Below are 24,572 nucleotides of genomic sequence, written 5' to 3'. Positions count from 1 at the left end.
CAGCAAATTATTGAAGCAAACATCACACCATCTGCAAAAAAGCTGAAGATGAAAATAGGATGGCTTCTAAAGCAGGATAATGATCCCAATCACACTTCGAAATCCACAATGGACTAGGTCAAGAGGGGCAAACTGAAGGTTTTGCCATGGCCCTCACAGTCCCGCGACCTAAACGTCATCGAAAATCCCTGGATAGACCTCAAAAGAGCAATATATGCAAGGCGGCCCAAGAATCTCACAGAACTAGAAGCCTTTTGCAAGGAAGAATGCGGGAAGATACCCCAAACAAGAATTGAAAGACTCTTAGCTGGCTACAGAAAGCGTTTACAAGCTGTGATACTTGCCAAAGGGGTATTACTAAGTAGTGACCATGCCGGGTGCCCAAACTTTTGCTTCGGGCCCTTTTCGTTTTTTAAAAAATTATTTTTAAACTCTAAGAATGGAAATAAAACAGTAATCTTGCTTAAAGTATGAAAGAAATGTGTCATCTTTAACTTTATGTTTTTTTTTTGGAAATCAAGTCATCCTTTCCTCGCTTAGCTATTGACAGTAACAGAGATTTTGACCAGGGCTGCCCAAACTTCTGCATGCCCCTGGTGGTTGTTGCTCCTCCACCCTGACGGTGGTCTCATCAGGGAAGAAGAGGAAACTGCGGAACAGGAACAGGAATCGGAATTAATATGTTTGGCCTGGGGGAAGATCTGTTTCTGGCGGATGGAGCTGAGCTGCTCGAGGAAATGGTTCCCAATCAACGATGGGTCTCGCCATGAAGAGAAAACCGTTTCGGGAAAGTTGGACACACAGACTACCCCAGTGGATTTTTAGGTAAATTGTTGCCCCACCTGGAAGGGCTGTTTGGGGAAAGGACTGGTGGTGAGGTTGGAGGTGGACGGGCAGGTGTAGCGCTGCGGCCGCTTGCAGGGATAAGCGCCGGGAGGGAGATCAATGGAGAGGGACGGAAGGGAAACGGAATAACGGAGGAAGCGATCTCTGTGGAAAGCGGAGTGTGTTTGGGGGGGGGGGGGTGTAAGACGTAGGAGTGACAACTTACTTTCCGTCCAGGTAACCTCTAACCTGGTGTCATGAATGTCGAAATAAAGATCCCTCCCCCTCCCCTCTTCTGCTATTCACCACTCTGGTTCATGCCTATTCTCACCCGCCTATCACCTCACATGGCGTCGCTAAATACCTCCGGTTTTCCTGTACTCCACTGTCCTCTCTTATCAGATTCCTTCCGCTCCAGCCCTTCGTCGTTCACCTGGTTTCATCTCTCACCTTTCCCCGCTCACGCCATTTTATTCTGGCGTCTTCCCCCTTACTCTCCAGACATGAAGAAAGATTTCTAGCCGATACATCAAGCGCTTATTCATTTCCATAAATGCTTCCCTCCCTTCTGCATTCATCCCCCAATTGTGTGTGTGTGTGTGTGTGTGTGTGTGTTCGTGCGTGCGTGTGTGTGTGTGTGTGTGTGTGTGTGTGTGTGTGTGTGTTGCCCTGGATTTTGAGCATCTGCTGAATTAGCCGTGTTTAAAATATTAATGTGTGTGCGTAATTTGAAAATTTGAAATGGATGGATACGCACGGACGAGTGAATGATTCAGCAATAGTTCACCGCAGTTCGTGTTTTCGGAGAAAATGTGAAAAGAAGCCAATCATCTCTACTCACAATCTCAGCAGGAAAAAAATTCAGCCCAAAAATAAATAGAAATGTATCACGTGTTCTGCTCCTGATAGTGATGGATTTTATACGAACGACAAAATGCCCTGTGATAACGCAATGCCTCACAGCGGTGGTGCACATCAAAATAACACAGAAGCTGTCACACTTTACCAGTCCAGGCTATTTCAGCTTCCGGAGTGGTAAAGAAATATCAGCAAATTTACAAGTTTATAATCACTGTCCCACAGACCGGGGTCATCAGATCAAGATGCAAACAGCTGGAAACAAGATCAAAGGCGAATCAGCAATACATCCCGGCAAAGAAACAGCGCCCAGACAGAGCAATGTGGAAAATGGTTTTAGCATCTTGGACTCCAGCACCGCGGGCCGATAAAGCGCCTGCGGTTATGGAGCATTTGTGTCTGGCTTGGCCACGGCCATAATAATGCATCAGGGAACCGAAAACAGGAATATGTTGTGTTGAAGTGCCAACGCATCTGAATGTTCCTCATTCATCTCCGTGCCGCTGAGAACCTGGATCAGATTCCCACATGGCGGATGGTTCTCTCCCTGCCACTGGCGAGAGTAGAGCTGCGCTCAATTCGGATGGCCCATTTAGAAACTAGATCATTTCGAAAGTGATACCTGGAGTATGCGGGAGTGTTTTCCACAACTAGAAATTTCAGCCAATTTTCCAAACAGAGTGCGGGGGAATATTTTGCAACAGTAAGTGTAAATTATGGGCAAACCTCCCTGAGTTTCGCATGTACAAGTTAACATAATTTGCATTCGAGGGGAAAATTGCAAATCACTGGACTAGTAAATTGGGCAGAGAACCAACTGGATTGTAAACGGCATAAACCGTGTCACGAGTGCAGTTAATTTAACCACTTCCGCTGTAACGACGACAGATACATGAAACAAGGGGCAAATAGAGGGGTTGCATTGGAACCAGTTGGACACGAACATAATACCTCAATGTCCAGAACAAGGGGGCAGTATTTTCATTACTTTAAATAGTCAATCAGATATAGGTTTGAGAGGGAATCTCTTCACTGTATCGCAGTAACGGGAGCACCATATTTCATACAGTATTCCTCACAAGGGGTCCAGAGATTTCTGTTTTACCCGATTAGTTGCGAGGGTGGAATTGTCCGCCCTCCAGACACCAATCACACTAGTTTCATCACGTGATGCCCGAACTCAGGCGCCCGATTCAATCACTGAGCCACTCTCCATGCGGAAAAGCACGGAGAGAGTTGGTCGAAAGCAAAGTCGGTGCATCATACCGACTTCACCCCATGTCTACATTTCAGAAGGTCGATTGTTCCTCTGTGGCTTTACTTTACTTTCACATTCCGCAATCCCGTCTCCGAAAGTGACAGCATTTCCTGAACCACTGGATCTGCAGGTCGATTTCTTGTTTTTCTGGTCACAGCCTGTAATTCAGACAGTATCCTGGTAAAGCACTCTTTCAAAAGCTGCCGCATACTCATGTGCCATAGGGGTAGAACCAGACGACTGCAGGCTGACAAATGAGATTCCTCTGTTCAGGAAATGGGGAGAAGATAGCACTGAGAATTACAGACCAGAGTCTTACTTCAGCGGTGGCTGAATTATTGGACAGACAGGATTTACTAGTATTTGGAGAAACATGGTCTGATTAAGGATTGTCAACATGGCTTTCTAAGGATCATGTCAAGAAACACGAACCTGACGAATTCTGTGATGATGTGAAGAAGCAAATTTTTTAATTATTTTGTTTTAGATTATGAGGACACTCAGTCCTCTTTTATTGTCATTTAGAAATGCGTGCATGCATTAAGAAATGAGACAATGTTCCTCCAGAGTGATATCACAAAATAAAAAAAGGACAAACCAGGACTCACACATTGATGAAGGTAGAACAGTGCAGGTGGACTTTAGTAAGGTGTTTGATAGGGTTCTCCATTGTAGAGTCATCCATAAATTCTGGTGGCATACGAGCTGAAAATGTGGCTGTGTGAATACAGAATTAGCTTTCGCAGAGAAGACAGAGGATGGTAGTATTTGGCGAGTATTTCGCTTGGGGGTCTATGACCATTGGTGTCTTCAGGGGAATCTGTTCTGAAACCACTGTTGCTTGCGACTTTTAAAAATGGCTTGGTTGGGGTAGTGGGGGCGGGATTGAAAGTTATCAGACGATATGACAGTTGACTAAGTGGTCGTTAGAGTGGAGGAATTTCATTTAGTTGGACCGGAACATTGCTGATCGGTTCGAGCATCAACGGATATGGGGAGGAGTCAGGCGAATGGGGTTGAGTTGGATCTAGGATGAGCCATGATGGAATGGCAGGGTTCACGCAATGGGTTGAATGACTTGATTCTGCTCCCATGTCTTATGGTCTGTACGGGTTTGTTAGAGGCACGTTCGTTGTACAGAGAATGGTGGGTGCATGGACCGCTCCCATAGAGGCGGATACACTGGGGGCATTCACAACTCTTATTTAGGTACATTGGTGATATAAATAGCAGGCTGTGTTGTAGAGGATGGTTAGATTTATCTTAGGGTAGATTCAAAAGTCGGTACAACGTCGCCGGCCGTTGCGCCTGTGATGTGCTGTAATGGTCTATGTCCTATCCTCCAAGTAACTGTCATTGAATACAAAACTGTAACTGAAATCCTACCGAAGGTTTATATGAATTCCTGACTATTCCACTCACTCGCCTTCCCACTGAAGGCAAACATGCCACATGCGCTTATAACATCCGGCCAGCTTGCGTACACACTGTCGGTGAGCTCGGTATATCGGCGGACAGATTACTCTGTAAAGCAATAGTGGGCAATTCTGTTAACCGTCTGTCATTGATTGCATACCTTCACTTACAGTAGAACTCCAAGTGCAGCCCCCGCACTTGCCTGGATTCAACTCCATCAGGCACGTCCAGAACTGATCTTTATTGTCCAAATGCTACGCAACTGGTTTAGCAATTTGTTACCCCTGTTCTCCCTCACACAACATTTATTAGCTAAGTTTGTCTTTCATTTCAGAAATATCTGCTGACCTTTATTTTTCAATCCATTTGACGTCATTCACATATTCTGTGCGCTCTCCGATATATATCAGCTCCCCGCTTCCATCAGTGATTACGAATGGAAGGGAGAGGCAGGCAGAACAGAAGAAGACTGCACGAGCAGTGTGTCAAAAGGCGTCACACGCCTACGTTGGTGTTCATTTCAGTAATGACTGATCTTTGCCGGCATGCATAGTCTTTCGATGCCAGTTCCAAAAAGCTCGCTATAGCTCTAACTTCAGGTTTTTTTCCAACGTGTACGGGCTGTTTCTGACGATCTGCTTCTCAGCGAACGCGGTGTCAATGCAATTCAATTAAAAGCAGGTTTTAGTCATGATGAGGTCAAACTTCGGTTGGAGGAACAACACCTCATCTACCGTCTGGGTAGTCTCATTTGGAGCAGCTGTTGAATCCGGACACGCGCAGCTGGATAGGATGCGGAATTGCGTCACTTTGGACGTCACAGAGTGTGAGATTGGAGCTAGTTCACCATTCAGATGTTCACAGATCAACTGTCAGTCCGGGTCTGGGTTCCTGCAGAGATCTCAGTTCCTTCCCCCCGGTCTGACTGAACTGATTCCTCCACAAGCTAAAACAGATGGAAGAATAAAGATAAAATAAACAGAATACACAACAGTGTCAGTAACAGTGGACTGGGGTTAACGTTTCAACAACACTCACAGACAAATATCACCAGAAAACCCGCGGATCCGCTGATATTTTATTACATTGAACATTAACACAAATACTCACTCGATCAGCTTCAGACTCGGGAGGGCCAGTATGAGACGGCGGAGAGCGGGGACAGATCGGTCCGTGAGCGAGTTGAATCCCAGCTCCAGCTCTGTCAGTGATGGGTTGGTACTGAGAGCAGAGACAAGATCCTCGGCACCAGAATCTGTGAGACCGATATCCCTCAGTCTGGAGGTGAGGATGAAGGACACAGAGAGACAGGAGACTGTAACACAATTACTGATCACATTAATGTTCAGTGTTAGACACCCAGTGACTGTAAACACAATCACCCACAGTCTGGTACTTACCCCAGTTTCTCTATTCCACACTTGGGGTTTGTCAGAGCCACAGACACCAGCTTCACTCCTGAATCTCCCAGTTTATTATAACCCAGGCCCAGCTCCGTCAGTGATGGGTTTGTACTGAGAGCGGAGGCGAGATCCGCAGCACCAGAATATGTGAGACTGACATCCCAGAGCCTGGAGATGAGAGAGAGTGAGGATGAAGGACACAGAGAGACAGGAGATGGTACAAATCCCCAGTGTTTATCAGTAACACAATTACTGATCACATTAATGTTCAGTGTCAGACACCCAGTGACTGTAAACACAATCTCCCACAGTCTGGTACTTACCACAGTTTCTGTATTTTACACTCCGGGTTCCTCAGAGCCGCAGACACCAGTTTCACTCCTGAATCTCCCAGTTTATTCTGCCCAAGGCTAAACACAATCAGACAAATTGATGAACAAAGTGATTCAAACCGTGGGTCTGGGGGAATTTCTCTCACTCGGATATTTCAGGAAACATTCACCCCTTCAGCAAATCACTGATCGGAGTTCCCATCACTCTCAATGTCCCTCATTGCCCAGCTCCAGGGTATTCACCGAATATCAGTAGTGTAGTCTGTCGGTGTGACCCTGTAAACTCAACATATTCTGTCTCATTCCCCGATGGCTAGAAAAATGTTCCTGATGTGAGAGCGTTGGGAGGGGCAGGGGTGAAGGATGATAGAAAGTCCCACAGTGAGGAAAATTTGTGAAAGGGAAAGTGTCGATGGGAGTTGGTGGAAGAGACCCCACCTGAGGAAAAGAGGTAGGAAGAGAAAACCTGTAGGAGAAAGAGAGGAAATAGGAAACATCCCATAGGAGGAATGAAGATGAGGATGAGAGATTCCGCAGGAGTAAGGGATATGGGGAAAAGAAGATCCCAAAGGGAAAAATGGGAATGGGGAAGAGATCCCACAGGGGGAAAGGGGATGGGGAATACAGATCCCTCAGGAGGATACCAAAGGGATGAGATAATCTAATAAAAGATTAGAGGATGCAGAAATAGATTCTACGGGATGGGTCTTTCTGAATTGAGGACAACAATCGGGAGGAGATGCCCAAATGATCTGATGAAGTCTCCAACATCTCTTCACAAGGAACCACAGAACCCCCCCCCCCCGTCTTTGGAGAATTACTGACCGATCCCCTGGGCATTTGTCACTATTTTTCACAATCTGATTTACGACTGTTTAACCCAAATTGTTTTACATTGAAACAACACAATGGGACAGTTTCACAGTTCAGAGTGAGAGATAAATCAAGTTACCTCAACTCCTGGCACTTGTGGAGCCCGGGTCCCAGCCGTTGGATTCCTTCACACTGAATGTGACAGCCCTGCAGGTCGAGGTGTTTTATTGTATCACAGAGTCCGATGACATGAGACAGGACCGCGCAGTCGATCGGGGTCAGTGTCATTCCACTGAATGAGAGTTTTTTCACAGATCCCAGTGTACCTTGAGTCAGTCCACGATTCTGAGACTCAAACAGGTAGTGCAGTGTGTTCAGGAGGCTCCTTTTACCAGATGCAATCCTTGTGTTTCCACTCTGGTGTTTAACCTCCTCCTTCACCCAGTCAATCACCCGGCACGTTGTTTGATGAGGAAATGGACCCAGAAACTCTTCCAGGCCTCGAGCTGTCATTGGGGAGGAGAGACCAGCAACAAAACGGAGAAATACCTCAAATCGCCCATCTGTCATGTTGTGAGCTTCAGTGAGGAATTTCAGGATATCCTTGGGATGTAGGGTCAGGAATTGTGCGACTGCTGCTACAAACTCTTGGATGGTGAGGTGTGGGAATGTGTACACCACACACCGGGCAGAATCCTCTCTCTCCAAAAGCTCCATCAGGAACCCGGACAGGAACTGGGAAGGCTTAAGATTGTAGCTGATCAAATCTCCATATGTAAATATGATCTTCTTCTCAGACACTCCTCTGAAGGCCATCTGACCAACCCTGAGTAACACATCACGGGGGTTCTCAATCTCACGAACGTGGTTTTTCAGGATGTTGTAAATATAGTAGGAGTACAGTTGGGTGATGGTCTTGGGAACTCGCTGTGGGTCCCTGTCTCTTTGTGTGAAGAAGGGGCCCAGTGCCAGAGCGAGGATCCAGCAGTAGGAGGGGTTGTAGCTCATGGTGTACAGGATCTCGTTCTCCTTCACGTGTTTGAAAATAGCTGCTGCCACCGATGGATCTTCAAAATACCTGATGAAATATTCCTTCCGTTCCTCACCAACAAATCCCAGGATTTCAGCCCAGACGCTGATCTTGGCTTTATCCAATAAATGTAATGCAGTGGGACGGGTGGTCACCAGCACTGAACACCCTGGGAGCAGCTTGCCCTGGATTAAACTGTACAAAATGTCCGACACCTCACAACACCACTCGGGATCTGGGCACTGGTGCTTGGGTTCTGTATCTCTCCGACTGTCAGCAAAATCAATTCTGTGCTCGAATTCATCCAGACCATCAAATATAAACAGCAATCCCTCTGGGTTCTTCCAGACATCTCTCAGGATATTCCCAAAGTAAGGATACTGATCCTGAATTAGTTGCCTCAGGTTTTTTCTGCAGTTAATAGTGTTTAAATCCCGGAATTTGAAACTGAAGACAAACTGGAATTGTTGGTATATTTTCCCCATGGCCCAGTCATAAACAATCTTTTGTACCATTGTTGTTTTCCCGATCCCCGGGACTCCGGCCACTGCTGCCGAACTCCCAGATTTGGTTTTCCTCCGGGAAAAGCTGCTCTGGAACAACTGATCAGTCTGGATTTTTTCCAGCTTTCCGCGGAGATGTTTCTCTCTCCACTCCTCGTGGTCTCTGCCTCTTGCCAGCAGCTCATGTTCCACCAGTGTCCGATCTCGAAGAGTAGAAATGACCGTGAGCTCAGCGTATCGATCTGCCAGCTGGAAAACCTTCACCTTCTCCCTCATCAGGATCGTGTTTGCTCTCAGTTTTTCAGTTTGTGCCCGCAGAGTCTCCTTGTGTTTCTGTTGAACATCTTCCATGGGAACATACAGTGGACAAACTGTTAGATGCTTCAACTCAGAACTCAGTATTTAAGTAGCCAAGGATTAGCTCAAAGGTTTTGCATTATTTGAACTCATCACTGGATTTTCTTACACTAAATTAAGTTTGATTAACAGACCCCAAAGTGGATGGAAAGGCATGGGCCAGATAATCATCAGATCATCACATTTCCACATTAATTGTTCAGTTAAGTTGAGTTTTCCCTGGTAGTTTACTGAGCCCCGACTAGAAAAACTCCCACTACTGCCACTTCTATCATTGTTCTGTGGAAAAACTTTTAAACCCCGGTGTTGATGTGGTCTTTGGAGATAGATAAAATGATAGTGGGCATTCTGTCAACGGAATAGGTCACAGGAATCACAGCTCCCCCTCCCCTCTCACCATCACGGATTCAAAATAAAGAGAAATACATCTGTGGATCTGTGGTGTGGTAGAAGATTAGAAACTTGGAAAACCAACAGAACAATACAAGTCCTTTGGCCCACAAAGCTGTGCCGAACATGTACTTAACTTAGAGTTTACCTGGGTTTACCCATAGCCCTCTATTTTTCTAAGCTCCATGTAGCCATCCAGAGGAGCCGTAAACAATCCTATCATATCCTCATCCACCACCGCCGCCGGCCGCCCATTCCATGTACTCACCACTCTCTGAGTAAAAAACAACTTACCCCTGACATCTCCTCTGTACCTGCTTCCAAGCAACATAAAACTATGTCCTCTCGTGCTAGCCATTTCAGCCCTGGGAAAAAGCCTCTGACTATCCACAAGATCAACGCCTCTCATCACTTTATACACCTCTATCAGGTCACCTCTCATCCTTCCTCGCTCCAAGGAGAAAAGGCTAGTTTCACTCAACCTATTCTCATAGGGCATGCACCCAATACAGGCAACATCCTTGTAAATCTCCACTGCACCCTTTCTATAGTTTCCATATCCTTCCTGTAGTGAGGTGACCAGAACTGAGCACAGTACTCCAAGTGGTGTCTGACCAGGGTCCTATATAACTACAACATTACCTCTCACCTCTTGAACTCAATCCCACAGTTGATGAAGGCCAATGTGCCGTATGCCTTCCTAACCACAGAGTCAAACTCCGCAGCAGCCTTGAGTGTCCTATGTCAACCTACTGTCCATGCCAGTATATTTCCTGTAACGCCATCAGATTTTATCTTGTTAAGTAGACTCATGAGGTAACTTATAATACACCTTATGAAAACCTAAATGACATCCACTGCATCTCCTTTGTCCACTCTGTTTGGAATTTCCTCAATGAACTCTAGCAGATCTATCAGGCAAGATTTCCCTTCATAGAAACTATGTTGACTTTGACTTATTTTATAATTAGACTGTAAATACCTCAGAACCTCAATCTTAATAATACTCTCACACTTCCCCAACCACTGAGGTTGGGCAAACTGGTCTATAATTTTGCAATCAAGAGAGAATCTGTAGATGCTGAAAATGCAGCAACACACACAAAATGCTGGAGGAACTTGGAAGGCCAGACAGCATCTATGGAAAAAAAGTATAGTTGACGTTCCGGGCTTAAACACTTCGGTAGGTCTGGAAACAAAATGCTGGGGAGTAGAATTGAAAGGTGTGGCGGGGGGGTGGGGGGAGGAGAGGGGAGAGAGAATTGCCAGACGATGGGTGAAACTTGGAGGGGGAGGGTTGAAGCAAAGGGTTGAAGTTGATTGGTTAAAGAGACAGAAGGCCATGGAAGAAAGAGAAAATAAAACAACTTTTTTTTATCTTATTCCTTGGCTTTTACCCAGTCACTAACTGTATCCTAAGGTTCCCTTTACATTAGGCTCCCTGATAAGATCTGGATCTCACAATGTATCTGAAACCTGCCAGGGGTATGTGGCTTCTCTTAGTTTGTCAGGACCCAATCAGGGTTGTGTGGGGTCTCACAGTGTGTCAGGACCCTGCTGGGAGTGTGTGGGCTCTTAGTGTGTCAAGATCCTGCCAGGTGTGTCTGGGGTCCCACAGTGCGTCAGGACCCTGCCAGGAGTGTGTGGGGTCTCACAGTGCGGCAGGACACTGTCAGGTATGTGTGGGGTCTCTATTCAATCTATTCAGCTGTGATAGGCAACGTAGGAAAACATTGATCTTGCACATATTTAATTTAGAGAATGTGACACTGGTAGAAATGATGTTGTTCAATAATCAGGGAGTGTATCTGTTTCCTATTCAGAAATGTGTGTGGGAATGACACTGTCGTGTCTGTTCCCTCTGTAAACCGGATGAAGGACAATGATGAACAAGCTTGTAGCGATTTACTAAACCCGTGTTCAGGCACACTGAGGGGTTTCATTGACCGGATGTGGACTGGAGCTGCATTAACAGAGGTGACAGAGACGCGAGTAGTTTGTAAACTTCCTGATTGGTCTATCTCTGGTACCAAATTTAAATTATCATCTTTGGGATTTATTCCTGTAAGTGAGAGAGACTGAACCAGGGTTCTGGCCGAGATTCCCTATATTTATTTTAAGAGCTTCGAATAATCAGATAAAACATGGGCTGATGCAATATTGATAAGTTCTGTGATATTTGTCTTTCCTACGCTCTCTCCTCTGTTAAATGTGCAGTTGAGTGATCCAACTCAGTCTGCGATGATGAACCCTTACAATCTCTTCAGCCCATGTACTGCCCCGGACTCCATTTTCACGGGCATGATGGGCTTATGGATGTAGTGAGCTTCTCATCCAGACGGTCACAATTTAACTAATTGCAATATTATTTATAGATATTTTCAGTCCTTTCCACATTCCTTGCAGCGATCTCACAACCCTCGGTTTCCCTGTCCTAATTCCCATCTCTTCACCTTCCACAGAGTCCAGCACACAAACTGGCACACATCAATTTCAGCTTCTGTGAACTGCGCTGAGGAATTTGTCTCCGATCTCACCCTCAGTAATACTGTCTCACTGCTAGAATTCCCAGGATTATTGAGTTGGAAATTAAACTGGATATCTTTATCAATGTTTGCACTAAGGGAGTGCAGATGTGAAGAGAGCAGGGTTCATTTGCTGCTTTTCTGATTAAAGTGACGTTATTATTACTATTCTGTGAATAGAACTTCAATGGACGAGCAACTCGAAAAACAAAAATAACCTAAAGAAACTGAAGTCGTTTAGAAAATGGTTAAGGATGAGGCTACCCTGGAGCAGATAGTCGCTGGCAAGAGAAGGATTTGACTTTTTGATATGAAGAAATATCCTTTTTTTTTGTCATTCTCCAGATCCCCCCCTTCTCCACTCAGACTCTGGTGGGGATCTGTAGTTTTAGGCCCCAGAGCGGTGTGAGCACTTTCCTCAAACTCGCCAGCTCTCTGCCTCTTTCCTCAAAATGTCCTTTGAAAACTCTCCCTCTAGCAAACACGTTTCCCTGTGTGTCACTGTGTTCTCTGTCACAGTGCCAGTATTTACCTGGTCAGATCCTCGTGGCTCAACAACTGAACCGCCCGAGGCAAATTACAAACGTTGGTGGAAACAGAGGTCAAGTTTCAACTTGATGAACTCTGCTTCAGTCTCATCTGGGCCACTGCGTACCTTTCCAATCGCCTCACTACCGGAGGAATGTTAAGGCTTTAGAGAGGGAGCAGAAGAGGTTTACCAGGATGCTGCCTGGTTTAAAGGGCATGTGCTATCAGGAGAGGCTGGATAAAATTAGATTGTTTTCTCTGGATCATCGGAGGTTGAGGGGAGCTCTGACAAAGGTTTGCAACATTAAGAGAGGCATAAATAGAGTGAACAGAGAGAATCGGTTTCTGAATGCCTCAAATGCTATTGAAGGTGAGAGGGTGTAGAGTGAAGGGGGAAGTGTCATTGCTGTCTGGAAAGCACTGCCTGGTAAGGTGGTAGACGTAAATTTTTTGAAGCTTTTAAGTGACGTTTGGTTAGGTACATGGATTAAGGAAGATGGAGGCATATGGAGATGGTGTCGGAATGGGAGATTAGAGTTTGGGTATGTTTGATTTACTTGTTAGCTGTTTAAGTACAATATTATTTGCCTATGGCCTATTCCTCTGTTATACTCTTCAATTTACAACGCATGTTCACTCACCTTTCAACTCACTGAGAATCTTGAGTAAACCTTGAGTGGGATTTGATCGATGGGATGGATCAGAACCTGTTTGAATTTAAACACATTAAGGGGATAATTTATGGAAAATTGTGAAGTGTAATGTTTTGCAACTCAAATTTAAAATAACCTCTGATATTATCTCACCATACATCTGTATTTCCTTCAGTATTTTGTCCAAATTTGGGACTCCTATCCGCATTTTCACAAAGGTTTCCCACATCACCCTCCGGGCGCGGGAGCCTTTCTCCATCACCAGGCTCAGGAGGAGTTTAGAACTGTCCGCCCGCTTTCCCTTATCAGCAAGATCAGAGATTTTCTGTGAAGAGTAACAGTGAACATATTGGGGACTGACAGATTCACACAGAGAATGAGAAGTAAATGATGTGCTCTGTAACGGGATCACACTGAGCAGTCACCCGGACGGGTGCTGATTTTGTCTGGACATGGACTGTATATTCTGAGTGCAGAGCACACGGAGGGACATTCACCGTGAACCTGGTCCACCAGTCAATGAGATCCTGGCTCATCTGTGACCCCTTCATTGTCGTAGCTTCAAATACATAAATAATTCCTCACCGGATTTGACGGTGTAAAACAGAAATCAGAAAATAACGATCACAGATGAAGAAAGAAGTCAGGAGGGTTTTTATAACGGAGTGAGCAGTCTCAGAGAAGTTGCAGAAAAGATTATGTGATTCATCTCCTCAGTCTGCCCGTGTCCAACATGACAGCGGATTACCGGCTGACACCTGATGCCTTTCCTTTGCCTTTTCCAGTGGAGGTTTATTCAGCGATTACACATTACAACATGGCAGTATTCTCTGATCCACACTGTTTGCAGTTACAGATTGTAACAGAATCATCTCCACCCAGAACAGAACACACTGGAGCTCCTGTGACACCCACAGATGATGTCCCTGTTCTCACTGACATCCTGCCGTCACGCTGCACGGTCTTCACAAACCGAAACCTCCTGTCATATTTCCATTTAATACTGTAAGCCCACAGAACTGTTACCTGCTCAACTCACTCTGAACATTGAGCAGCCACCCACCAGTCCGCGGGGTCTTTTCACCCCTTTCCATCACTGGTTCAGATTCACATTTTTGTGATTGCAGGTACCGTATTTATTTCCCTGTTGTTCTTTTATCTAATTTAATATCCGATGAGTTAGAGTTCGACACCCATCAGTCCTGTGATGTGTGAAAAGTCAAACCCATTCTTCCTCCCACTCACCCGATGTTCCTCTCCGCTGAACTGATGCTCGGCCGTTAACGCCAGGCTCACTCCGTGCACCCCTCCTTCCATCGCCTGCTCCAGCCTGTCCCGGTAGAAGTCCGTCAACTGCAGCAGCTGGGAATTGTCCCAGCTTTCCAGGAGCTCGGTGATTGCTGAGCCCGGACCTGTGATGGAGAATGAGGAGCATTAAAGAAATTGCTGACCCAATATTGGGCAGTAGCTTTCTTTCTGGAATCTAAAGATGGTGGGGCAGGTCACCAAACACAGTGTGAAATAAGTACGGCAGGTGTAGAGAGGTCTGGAGACGAGAGTCAAATAGGGAGCGGTCAGAGATCTGGTGCTGAGGCGGGGCGGGTGGTGAGCCGGATCTGGGATAGAAAGCTGGTAGGGAGAGGGAGGGGGAAGAGAGGTAGTGGAGGGGGAAGGGAAGGTGCGGAAGACAGACAGGATAGGGGAAGGGAAGGAGGGGTGTGACGGAGAAGAGAGTGGGAAGGGAGGGGTGGGGAGAGACGGAGAGGAGAGGGGCAAGGGAGGGGAGCAGAGAAATGGAGAGGAGAGGGGGAAGGGAGGGGTGGGGAGAAACAGAGAGCAGAGGGGGAAGGGAGGGGTGGGGAGATAGAGGTGAGGGGGAAGGGTGGTGTTGGAAGAGACGGAGGGGAGAGGGGGAAGGGAGGGTGGGGACATGGAGAGGAGATGGGGATGGGAGTGGTGAGGCAAAAGGGAGAGGAGGGGGGAGGGGTGGAGAGACAGAGAGGAGAGGGAAGGGAAGGGTGGGGAGTGTCTGAGAGGAGAGGGAGAAGGGAGGAGTCGGGAGAGGGAGAGGAGTGGGGGAAGGGAGGGTGGGGAGAAACAGAGGAGAGGGGGAAGGGAGGGGTGGGGAGAAACAGAGAGGAGGGGAGAGAGGAAGAACGGGGGGAAGGTAGAGATGGAGCGGAGAAGGGGAAGGGAGGAGAGGTCAGAGACAGAGAGGAGGGGGAAGGGAAGGGTGGGGACCGTGAGGAGAGGCAGAAAGAAGCGGTGGGGAGAGGGGGAGAGGAGAGGGGTAAGTGAGGGTCGTGGAGAGTGAGGAGAGGGGGAAGGGAATAGGGGAGAGAGAGGAGAGCGGCAAGGGAGGGGTTGGGTGAGACGGAGAGGAGGGGGGAAGGGCGTGGGGAGAGAAGTCGACAAGAGGGAGAAGGGAGGGATGGGGCGAGAGGACTGGAGAGACGGAAGAGTGGGGTGTGGGAAGATGGAGATGAGAGGGGGAAGGGAGAGAGGAAGGGAGGGATGTGGAGAGACGGAGGGGGAAGGGATGGGTGCAGAGAGAGTGAGAGGAGAGGGCGAAGGGAGGAATGTGGAGAGACAGAGAGGAGTGTAATGGAGCGGTGGGGAGAGACAGAGGAGAGGGGAAAGGGAGCGGTGGGGGGAAATGATTGGTGGGGAGAGGGAGAGTAGAGCGGGATGGGAGGGGTGGGGAGTGACAGTGAGGAGAGAGAGGAGGGGTGTGGAGGAACGGAGGGATGGGGAGGGGGAGGGAGGGGTGGGGAGTGACAGAGAGGAGAGAGGGAAAGGGGTGGGGAGGAACGGAGGGATGGGGAGGGAGAGGTGAGGGGGAGGGAGGGGTGGGGAATGATGCAGAGGCGAGGGGGAAGGGAGGGGTGGGGAGAGAGAAGAGGAGGATGGGAGGTGTGGGGAGAGACGGAGGAGAGGGGGAAGGGGTGGGTGGTGAGAGACGGAGAGGAGAGGGGGAAGTGCGGGGTGTGGAGACGGAGAGGAGATGTGGAAGGGAGGGGAGGGGAGAGATGGAGAGGAGTGGGGAGAGGGAAAGGAGAGAGGTAATGGAGGGGTGGGGAGAGATGGGGAGGAGAGGGGGAAGGGACGGGTGTGGAGAGACGGGGAAGAGAGGGGGTAGGGAGGTGTGGGATTAGTTGGAGAGGAGTGAAGGTAGGGGTGGGGAGTGCTGGACAGGAGAGGGGGAACGGAGGGTTGGGCAGAGATGTATAGGAGAGGGGGAAGGGAGCGGTGGGGAGAGATGGAGAGGGTATTTTACTCCTTCCACGTGTGACTGTTCCATTAGGGATGTTAACTCTCTCATCTCTCTGCTGATTTCACAAATATTTTGTAAGTGCAGACAATACATTAAACCCAGATACAGAGTCAAGGCAATTGCTGACATACCCGTGACCTTTCCGGATATTGACATCACTGGAACTCTTCCACTACCCGCCTGTTCAGCCATGTTGAGGACAGTTGTCGTGAGATTTTGCTGCGATGTATCAAACAGAATTAACAGTAGAGCATCAGGCATTAACTGAAGTATAAAGGAGAACACTGTTTTGTTGTTAAGCAGAACGACACACTTCCAAACATCTTGGGCCTATCCACTGAAGACTTGATACGACCTAATTGACCTGCGCCCATCCACCCACAATCACAGAATACCCATTTCCCCTCTATCCCTGGATTGTTCACCTTTCGGGGATTCCCCGGAGTATCTACTCGCTGTATTGCAGGCAACTCCCTTTATAGAACCAATCTTGTGTCCTGGACTGTGAGTGATTTGTCAATGGAATGGCGAGGCAGATTGATCAGACAACACCCACTGCTTTGGTCCTCCTACGACTGGTGGCCCTCTGGTGAGTAATGGATAGGTGTTACAGCAGTGTTAGGTGAAGCATTTCTGCTGACCAATGGGACGTCTATTCCTCTCGTCACTGGATTATACAGATTTCTCAGTCACACCTGATTCTCACCGTCTCCTTTCAGTTTAACATCGCCTGGCATTGACACCTATGGCAATATATGTGGATTGAGTCTACATAGAAATACTCTACATCCTGAACAATGCAGTCTTGTTCAATGAACAATGTATCCTGAACAATGCAGTCTATAGTCTTTTCTGGCATCTTGTCCAGAAACCACATTTTCTCTGGCAGGATTTTAAGATCATTGTTAGCACCTAATCTCCGGTCAAGATTTATTTTTGCATTCATCTGGCTATTATCAGATAGTTACTTGGCACTTTGTTAACCACAATGCAGACCCACCATACATCAAAAACAGCAAGCTGGCAAAAACAGATTGACAATAACTAAAACAAAATGCTGGAATTATTGAACAAGGCAGACGGTACGTTGATACTTCGGGTCGAAGATCGTGTAATCAAAGCTGAGCCTATCTGTATCAGCCATGTATCTGCTCTCTGTCTGCATTGTATTCTGTGTAGCGTATTTATGATTTTCTTATGCTGTGGGGTGGGGTAGGGCGGGGTAAAAGTGCAGGAAATCAGTTACATATCTGTGCTTTGTTCACAGCTGGGAACTGACGGATGTCATACCTTTTATTATTATCCACTCCAATACACTGAATTTACACTCGGGTGGACTTCAGTTCCATCACTATAAGATTGCATGTTAACTGATTTCTAATAAAGGATCGAATACACCATCCTTTACAATCACCAACTTTTACAATCGCTATTGGAGTTGAGGACACGTCATACAACCATAACAAATCCTTGGGGGTTGCTAACAATGACAAATTTGTTTGGTGACAACCTCAACAGATGTTTCTCAATCTGATGATTATTTTAAATATAGGACCATAAGATATAGGAGCAGAGGTAGGCCATTCGGCCTATCCAGTCTACTATGCCATTCAATCATAGACTGATCTAATTATTCTAGTCATCCCCACTTCCCTGCTTTCACCCCATATCCTTTCATGTGCTGGTTAATCAAGAACCTGTATATCTCTGCGTTAAATACACCTAATGACATAACCTCCACAGTCATTCATGGCAACAAATTCAATAGATTTACCACCCTTTGACTAAAGTAAGTTCTTTGCATCTGTTCTAAATGGATGTCCTTCAATCCTGAAGTTGTGTCCTTTTGTCCTGGAATCCCCTGCCATGGGAAATAACTTTGCCATACCTAATCTTCTCAGGCCTTTTGACATTTGGATTTTTTCTATGAGATTCCCTCCCTCATTCTTCTGAACTCCAGGGAACATAGCCCAAGAGCAGCCAGGCGTTCAATATACGGTAACCCTGTAATTACTGGAAACATTCTCGAGAATCTTCTTTGAACCCTCTCCAATGTCAGTATATCACTTCTAAAATAAGGAGCCCAAAACTGCACACAATATTCCAAGTGTGTCTCACGAGTATCTTATGGAGCCCCAACATCACATCCCTGCTCTCATATTCTATACCTCTAAAAATGAATGCTAACATTGTATTCGCCTGCATCACCACGGACTCACACTGGAGGTTAACCTTTTGGGGTATCCTGCACAAGGAATCCGAGTCACTTTGCATCTCTGCATTTTGAATTCTCTCCCCATCTAAATAACAGTCTGCCCATTGATTGCTTCCACCAAAGTGCATGACCATACACGTTCCAACATTGTATTTCATTTGCCACTTCTTTGCCTATTCCCCTAAATTATCTAAGTCTATCTACAGACTCTCTTATTCCTCAACACTACCAGCTCCTCCACCTACATTAGTTTCATCATCAAATTTAGCCAGTAATCCATTAATCCCATAGTCCAAATCATTGACATACATCGTAAAAAGCAGTGGTCCCAACATCAACCCCTGTGGAACTCCACTGGTAACGGGCAGCCAGCCAGAATAGGATCACTTTATTCCTACTCTCTGTTTTCTGCTAATCAGCCTACACACTCAAATTTCAATGTGAACTCAGTCATATTGTGATTACTGTTCCCTAAGTGTTCCTTAACCTTAAGCTCCCTTATCACTTCTGGATCATTGCACAACAGCCAATCCAGCACAGACGATTCCCTACTGGGCTCAACAACAAGCTGTTCTTAAAAAAAAAACATCCCTTTGACATTCTACCATTTCTCTCTCTTGAGGTCCAGTACTAACCTGATTTTCCCAATTCACTTTCATGTTAAAATCCCCAACGATTATCATGATATTGCCCTTCTGACAGGCCTTTTCTATCTCCTGCTGTAATTTATAATCCACATCGCGGCTGCTGTTTGGAGGCCTGTATACAACTGCCATTAGGGTCCTTATACACGTTCCATTTAACTCAACCCATATCGACTCTACACCTTCCAATGGTATGTCACCCCTTTCTAATGATTTAATATTAGTTCTTATAGACAGGGCCATATCACTCCCATATCTGCCTACCAATCTATCTTTCCGATACACAGTATATCCTTGGACATTCAGTTCCCAATGGCAGCCATTCTTTAGCCAAGATTTAGAGATGGACACTACGTCATAGTTGCCAATCTGCAGCTGAATTTCAAGATCGTCCATTTTATTCCTTATGCTGCGTGCATTCAAGTACAACACTCTCAGTCCAGCATTTGTTGCTTCTGTTTTAATTGCACCATGACTCTATTGCCTGTAACTCATGCCACTGACGGCAATTAAGCCTCAGCTCCTGCCTGTCATTTCTATCATCTCTAATGCAGGTTATCTTTGATTTATTTCTGTTCTCCCCTTCCTCAGCCCAATCACTCCGGTTCCCACCCTCTGTCAAATAGTTTAAACCCTGCCTAACAGCACTATTAACCCTGCCTACTCAGATAATTTGACTTCAGGTGTAATCCGTCCTTTTTGTACAGGTGGTCCCTTCCCCAAAAGAGCCCCCAATGAATCAGGAACCTTAAACCCTGCCCCCTACACCAGTTTCTCAGCCATGCATTAATATGCCAGATCATGACATTGTCATGGTCCAGTCCATGAAATCGGCATTCCGGTTCACCATCCCATCCAAGTTCCTTATTCCAGGTTTTCCGGTTTCCCCCAGCATCGGATTCTTGTTTGGGCTGGCTTTGTAAACAGCATCAGGATTCAGCCTCTGGCGGCTGGATTATTCCTGCCCAAACCCCCTGCCCCTATCCCTTCCCTTCACTTTCCTCCTGGTGCCTCGCCTTGCCTCGCTGTTCCATGCCTGGAGCCTAATTAATTAGTGAATTAATAACACTATTAATAGTAAACACTATTAGGAGATTTTAGAACACTATTAGATAGATAGATAGATAGATAGATAGATAGATAGATAGATAGATAGATACTTTATTCATCCCCATGGGGAAATTCAACATTTTTTCCAATGTCCCATACACTTGTTTTAGCAAAACTAATTACATACAATACTTAACTCAGTAAAAATATGATATGCATCTAAATCACTCTCTCAAAAAACATTAATAATAGCTTTTAAAAAGTTCTTAAGTAGTTTACTTAGATACATTAAATACAATCAACCCCGGCACTTTAACATATCTTACTCCTGGCGGTTGAATTGTAAAGCCTTTATTAGGCTTTTATTTTTATATATTTTTATTAAAGCCAGTTATTAGGACACGATGCTTTGCCCATTTCTTTTTTTAAACTTTCAATGTACGATCAAGTAGTGACAAGTTTTCAAGACGTTCCTGGACTCCTAAAATAACTTTGAAAACCACCAGATCTTACTTTTTCTAAAAGCAAACCTCATTGAAATTTGAACACCGCTTGCAAGTAGAATGATCTCAGAGAACAAATATATAATCGTCCCTCACACCGCAACATCTGGAGGTGATAACCTTCTGTTCACAGTAAAACCAGTATAATAAGGCTATTTGGTCCATCCAGACTGATCCAACCTTATTCTCCTACGTTCTTCCTTAAACCCTCAATCTCCTTACAGTCAAGAACATAACAGTTTCAGCTATATCACAATAACAGCCTCCAACACCCCATGATGAAACAATTTGCACAGATTAACCATTAGCCGAAGAAATTCCTCTCATCTCAGTTTTAAAGGGAAGTTTCTTTATTCTGAAGGTGCAACCTTGGATTTCAGACTCTCTGACCAATGGAAATATCCTCTCCACGTCCACTCAATTCAGGCTATTCAACATTCAGAGGTTTAAGTAGGATCGCACCCTGTCCCGTCGCTCTGAACTCCACTGACCACAGGCCCAGATCCATCAAACACTCCTCATAGTTAAAGCCTGTCATTCCTGTCATCATTCTTGTGAACATTGTTAGCAACACCTGTACTGAACACATTTTCAGCAATAACAGGCAAATCGGTACCAGGATAATTTACGGGAAACAAAAACAGTGATTATTTTATTGTTCTCGAAACATTACAAAAAGAGCACCTACGTACAATTATCAGGAGATTTAAATCATTCCAGAGTGAATGTAATTAAAAAAGTAATCTGCAATTATTTGAAGCGGTCAGCAAGTAAGGAACAGCTGTGGGGAGAGGAACAAAGTAACAATTCAGGTTCCCAAACTTTCGGTAGAATGGCTTCAAACATTTTCCACTTGCAGTGCGGATCTCCAGCGTCCCGACTTTCTCAAATCTAAATGTAACGCACACAAACTAGTGCAAGATCTTAGCAGGCCGTCCCAGCCCCTAAAATGTTGACTGTTTACTGTTCTTCATAGATTCTGCCTAGCTTGTTGAGTTCCTCCAGCATTTTGTGTGTGTTAACTTGAGTTTCTGTTTGATTTCCGTTGCCTGACAGACAGGTGACAGTGGGGGAAAATTTCCAAATATGGTTTGAACACTGGACCGTGTCTATTTCTACTGTTCTAAACACAGAACAGCCCATTTAATCTCAGCATTTGGAACAGGAGCTTATCCTGTCCTCAGAAAAGCAGTCTTTGCTTCCAAAGGAACTTCAGAAACAAATATCTGAGCCCAGAAGAAAAACACCCGTTCAACACCTTAAGAAAACCTGGTGGCCCGATCCTCGGCTCCGTTTTACCTGGGTCAAAAACTGTGGTATCAGGATCCAGATATGCGATAAAACAGGAGCGGGAGATGGGATCACGTGACCCGTGAAGGGTCACCCACCTGAACCGGTAATTTTGCTTCTCACCCCACAAACACTACCTACCCACCATTCCCTCTGTATCTTCCCCGATCCCTCCACTCCATCACCGGGTCACAGAGTTACCAGTTCAATTCACATCCCGGTCCAACACACAATTCAGACCCAAACAGGAAATATGCAGATTTCATTTAAACCACTTCTATGTGTACAAACACTAATTTCTATTCACATTCCTCCGGCCTCACTGGACAGGAACATTGAAACATCATCAAGTGAGAATCAGCAAGTGGTGGCCATTCAGCCCCCTAAACCATCAACAAGATGGCGGCTGCTCCCCCATCTCAGCCACATGTTTCTGCCCGATCCTTGTTTCTTCGATCCCTTCGGTCTCCACACATCTGCCGATCTCTGTTTTAAGTGAGGATGATCACCGAGTCTTCACCACCCTCTGTGGTGGGGTATTACAGACATTCAACACCCTCGGAGTGGAGACGTTTCCCCTCAACTCAGTCCCGCCCCTTTTTTCAGAGACTGGGATCCCTGGTTCAACTGGTAATTATGTTGTGCATTTCAATGTGTTCACCTCTCAGTCCTCGATTCTCTAAATGAAAGGGTTATCACATTTGATCTTTCTTCATATGATGACAGACCACCCCAGGGATCAGTCAGGTGAATCCTCATTGCACTCTCTATAACAAATACTCTCTAACCTCTTTGTTAATCCTCTATGGAATTAATTTCAATCTTCTGCAGCCCCGTGTTTCCCCAACGACTCACCTCCCACCCCTGTCACTATTTCCACCTTCCCACCTCCCCCTCACCTGGATCCACCTCTCACTCCCCAGCTCTTGCCCCATCCCCACCCCTCACCTCTTTTCTCTGACTATTTCCCATCCACTCTCAGTCCAGAGGGACGGTCTCGGCCCGAAATATTTACCTCCACAGATGCTGCCCGACCCACTGAGTTCCTCCGGCAGTTTGTTCTTTAGTTATGGGGAGCGGGATTTTACACAATATTCCAGGTACAATCTCAACAGAGCCCAAATAATTGTTAAAGTCATTTCACTCTGATATCCAATAAGTTTTACGATAAATTCAATGTAGATTCAATAAATTCAACCCACTGCACCTCAGTCCCTCACCATTTAAACCATTTAGTGTTTCTGTTTCTCCTACAGAAGTGGGTGATGTCACATTTCCCACATTGGACCAGCTGACCTGTTGTTCCCACTCACTCCTTTTGCCTCAGTTACGCTGAAATCTCTCGAGAACAAACACAGAAAATAGAACCGTACAGCACAGGAACAGGCCCTTCGGCCCACAATATTGTACCCAACCAATTAAATTTTTTTACCGAAATGTTAACCAATCAAAGCCCTTCTGCCTACAAAATGTCCACAATACTTCTATTTTCCTCACATCCGTGTGCCTATTGAAACGTCCCTAAGATGTCCCCAATGTATCTGCCTTTACCACCACCCCAGGCAGCACATTCTAGCGACCCACCACTCTCCCTGTAAGAAACACTTGCCCTTGACATCTCCTTTCAAACTACCCCTTTACTCCTTGAATGTATGGCCTCTGGTGTTAGACATTGCTACCATTGTAAAAGATCTTGTCTGTCTACTCCATATATGCTTCGCATAATCTTATAAACGTCCATCCACTCCCTCCCTAGCCTGAGCCGCTCCGGAGAAAACAACCCAAATTTGTCCAGCTTCTCGTTATAGCCCCTGCCCTCTAATCCAGGCAGTATCCTGGTAAACCTCTTCTGCGCCCTGTCCAAAGTCCCGACATCCTTCCGAGAATGGGGGTGATCAGATCTGTCTGAAACACTCCAGATGTGGTCTAATCGAGTTTTATGAATTTTGAATGCAATATCTTGACTGATAAAGGCAAAGATGCCATTTGCCTTCTTAACCACCCTGTCAATCTGTGTAGCTACTTTCAGGGAGCGATGAACTTGGACTCCAAGATCCCTGTGCTCGTCGACATTTTAAGGGTCTTACGTTTAACAGTGTACTGTCTCTTTACATTCCACCTACCGAGCTGCCAAGATGATCATCACTAATCAAATCTCACTGAGTTGTCTCAGGTCCTGTTGAATTTATTGTCAAGTGTACAATAGAAACATAGAAAATAGGTGCAGGAGTAGGCCCTTCGGCCCTTCGAGCCCGCACCGCTATTCAGTATGATCATGGCTGATCATCAAACTCAGAACCCTGTACCTGCTTTCTCTCCATACCCCCTGATCCCTTTAGCCACAAGGGCCATATCTAACTCCCTCTTAAATGAAGCCAATGAACTGGCCTCAAACTGTTCTCTGTGGCAGAGAATTCAATAGATTCACCACTCTCTGTGTGAAGAAGTTTTTCCTCATCTCGTTCCTAAAAGGCTTCCTTCCCCTTTAACCGTAAACTGTGACACCTCATTCTAGACGTTCCCAACATTGGGAACAATCTTCCTGCATCTAGCCTGTCCAATCCCTTTAGAATTTTATACGTTTCAATAAGATCTCCCCTCAATCTTCTAAATTTCAGCTAGAATAAGCCAAGTCGATCCAGTCTTTCTTCATATGAAAGTCCTGCCATCCCAGGAATCAATCTGGTGAACCATCTTTGTACTCC

The 24,572-nt window shown here is 45.9% G+C and overlaps 1 protein-coding gene across 2 annotated transcripts; it reads right to left on the bottom strand.

Annotated features, from left to right (window-relative positions):
* Positions 1 to 4,583: 4,583 nt before the first annotated feature.
* On the bottom strand, positions 4,584 to 22,949 carry LOC140723799 (NACHT, LRR and PYD domains-containing protein 3-like). Of its 2 annotated transcripts, XM_073038334.1 has the most exons (10): positions 22,883 to 22,949; positions 16,297 to 16,384; positions 14,137 to 14,303; positions 13,045 to 13,216; positions 12,880 to 12,945; positions 7,045 to 8,782; positions 6,084 to 6,170; positions 5,758 to 5,928; positions 5,468 to 5,672; positions 4,584 to 5,303 (listed from the first exon to the last, which is right to left on the bottom strand). In XM_073038334.1, exons 2-10 carry the CDS (start codon positions 16,355 to 16,357, stop codon positions 5,223 to 5,225), a joined length of 2,748 nt encoding a protein of 915 aa, XP_072894435.1. In that variant the 5' UTR covers positions 16,358 to 16,384; positions 22,883 to 22,949; the 3' UTR covers positions 4,584 to 5,222. The 2 variants fall into 2 exon arrangements, with proteins under 2 accessions (XP_072894435.1, XP_072894436.1); XM_073038335.1 differs by lacking the exons at positions 14,137 to 14,303; positions 16,297 to 16,384; positions 22,883 to 22,949 and having other exon boundaries at positions 13,050 to 13,134.
* Between the last annotated feature and the right edge of the window lie 1,623 nt (positions 22,950 to 24,572).

The sequence above is a fragment of the Hemitrygon akajei genome, unplaced genomic scaffold (genome assembly GCF_048418815.1).
Source record: "Hemitrygon akajei unplaced genomic scaffold, sHemAka1.3 Scf000136, whole genome shotgun sequence".
In the NCBI taxonomy this organism is placed as follows: Eukaryota; Metazoa; Chordata; class Chondrichthyes; order Myliobatiformes; family Dasyatidae; genus Hemitrygon; species Hemitrygon akajei.
Note: the sequence above shows the minus strand (reverse complement) of the source record. Positions and strands in the feature narration are given on the sequence as shown.

Excerpts from the sequence above, each read along its gene's own strand:
- LOC140723799 (XM_073038334.1), bottom strand. The coding sequence starts at position 16,357 with ATGGCTGAACAGGCGGGTAGTGGAAGAGTTCCAGTGATGTCAATATCC. Across the intron at positions 5,929-6,083 it reads TGTAAAATACAGAAACTGTG|GCTCTGGGATGTCAGTCTCA; the intron begins GTAAGTACCAGA and ends TCTCATCTCCAG. Across the intron at positions 5,304-5,467 it reads CCGAGTCTGAAGCTGATCGA|CTTGTGGAGGAATCAGTTCA; the intron begins GTGAGTATTTGT and ends CATCTGTTTTAG.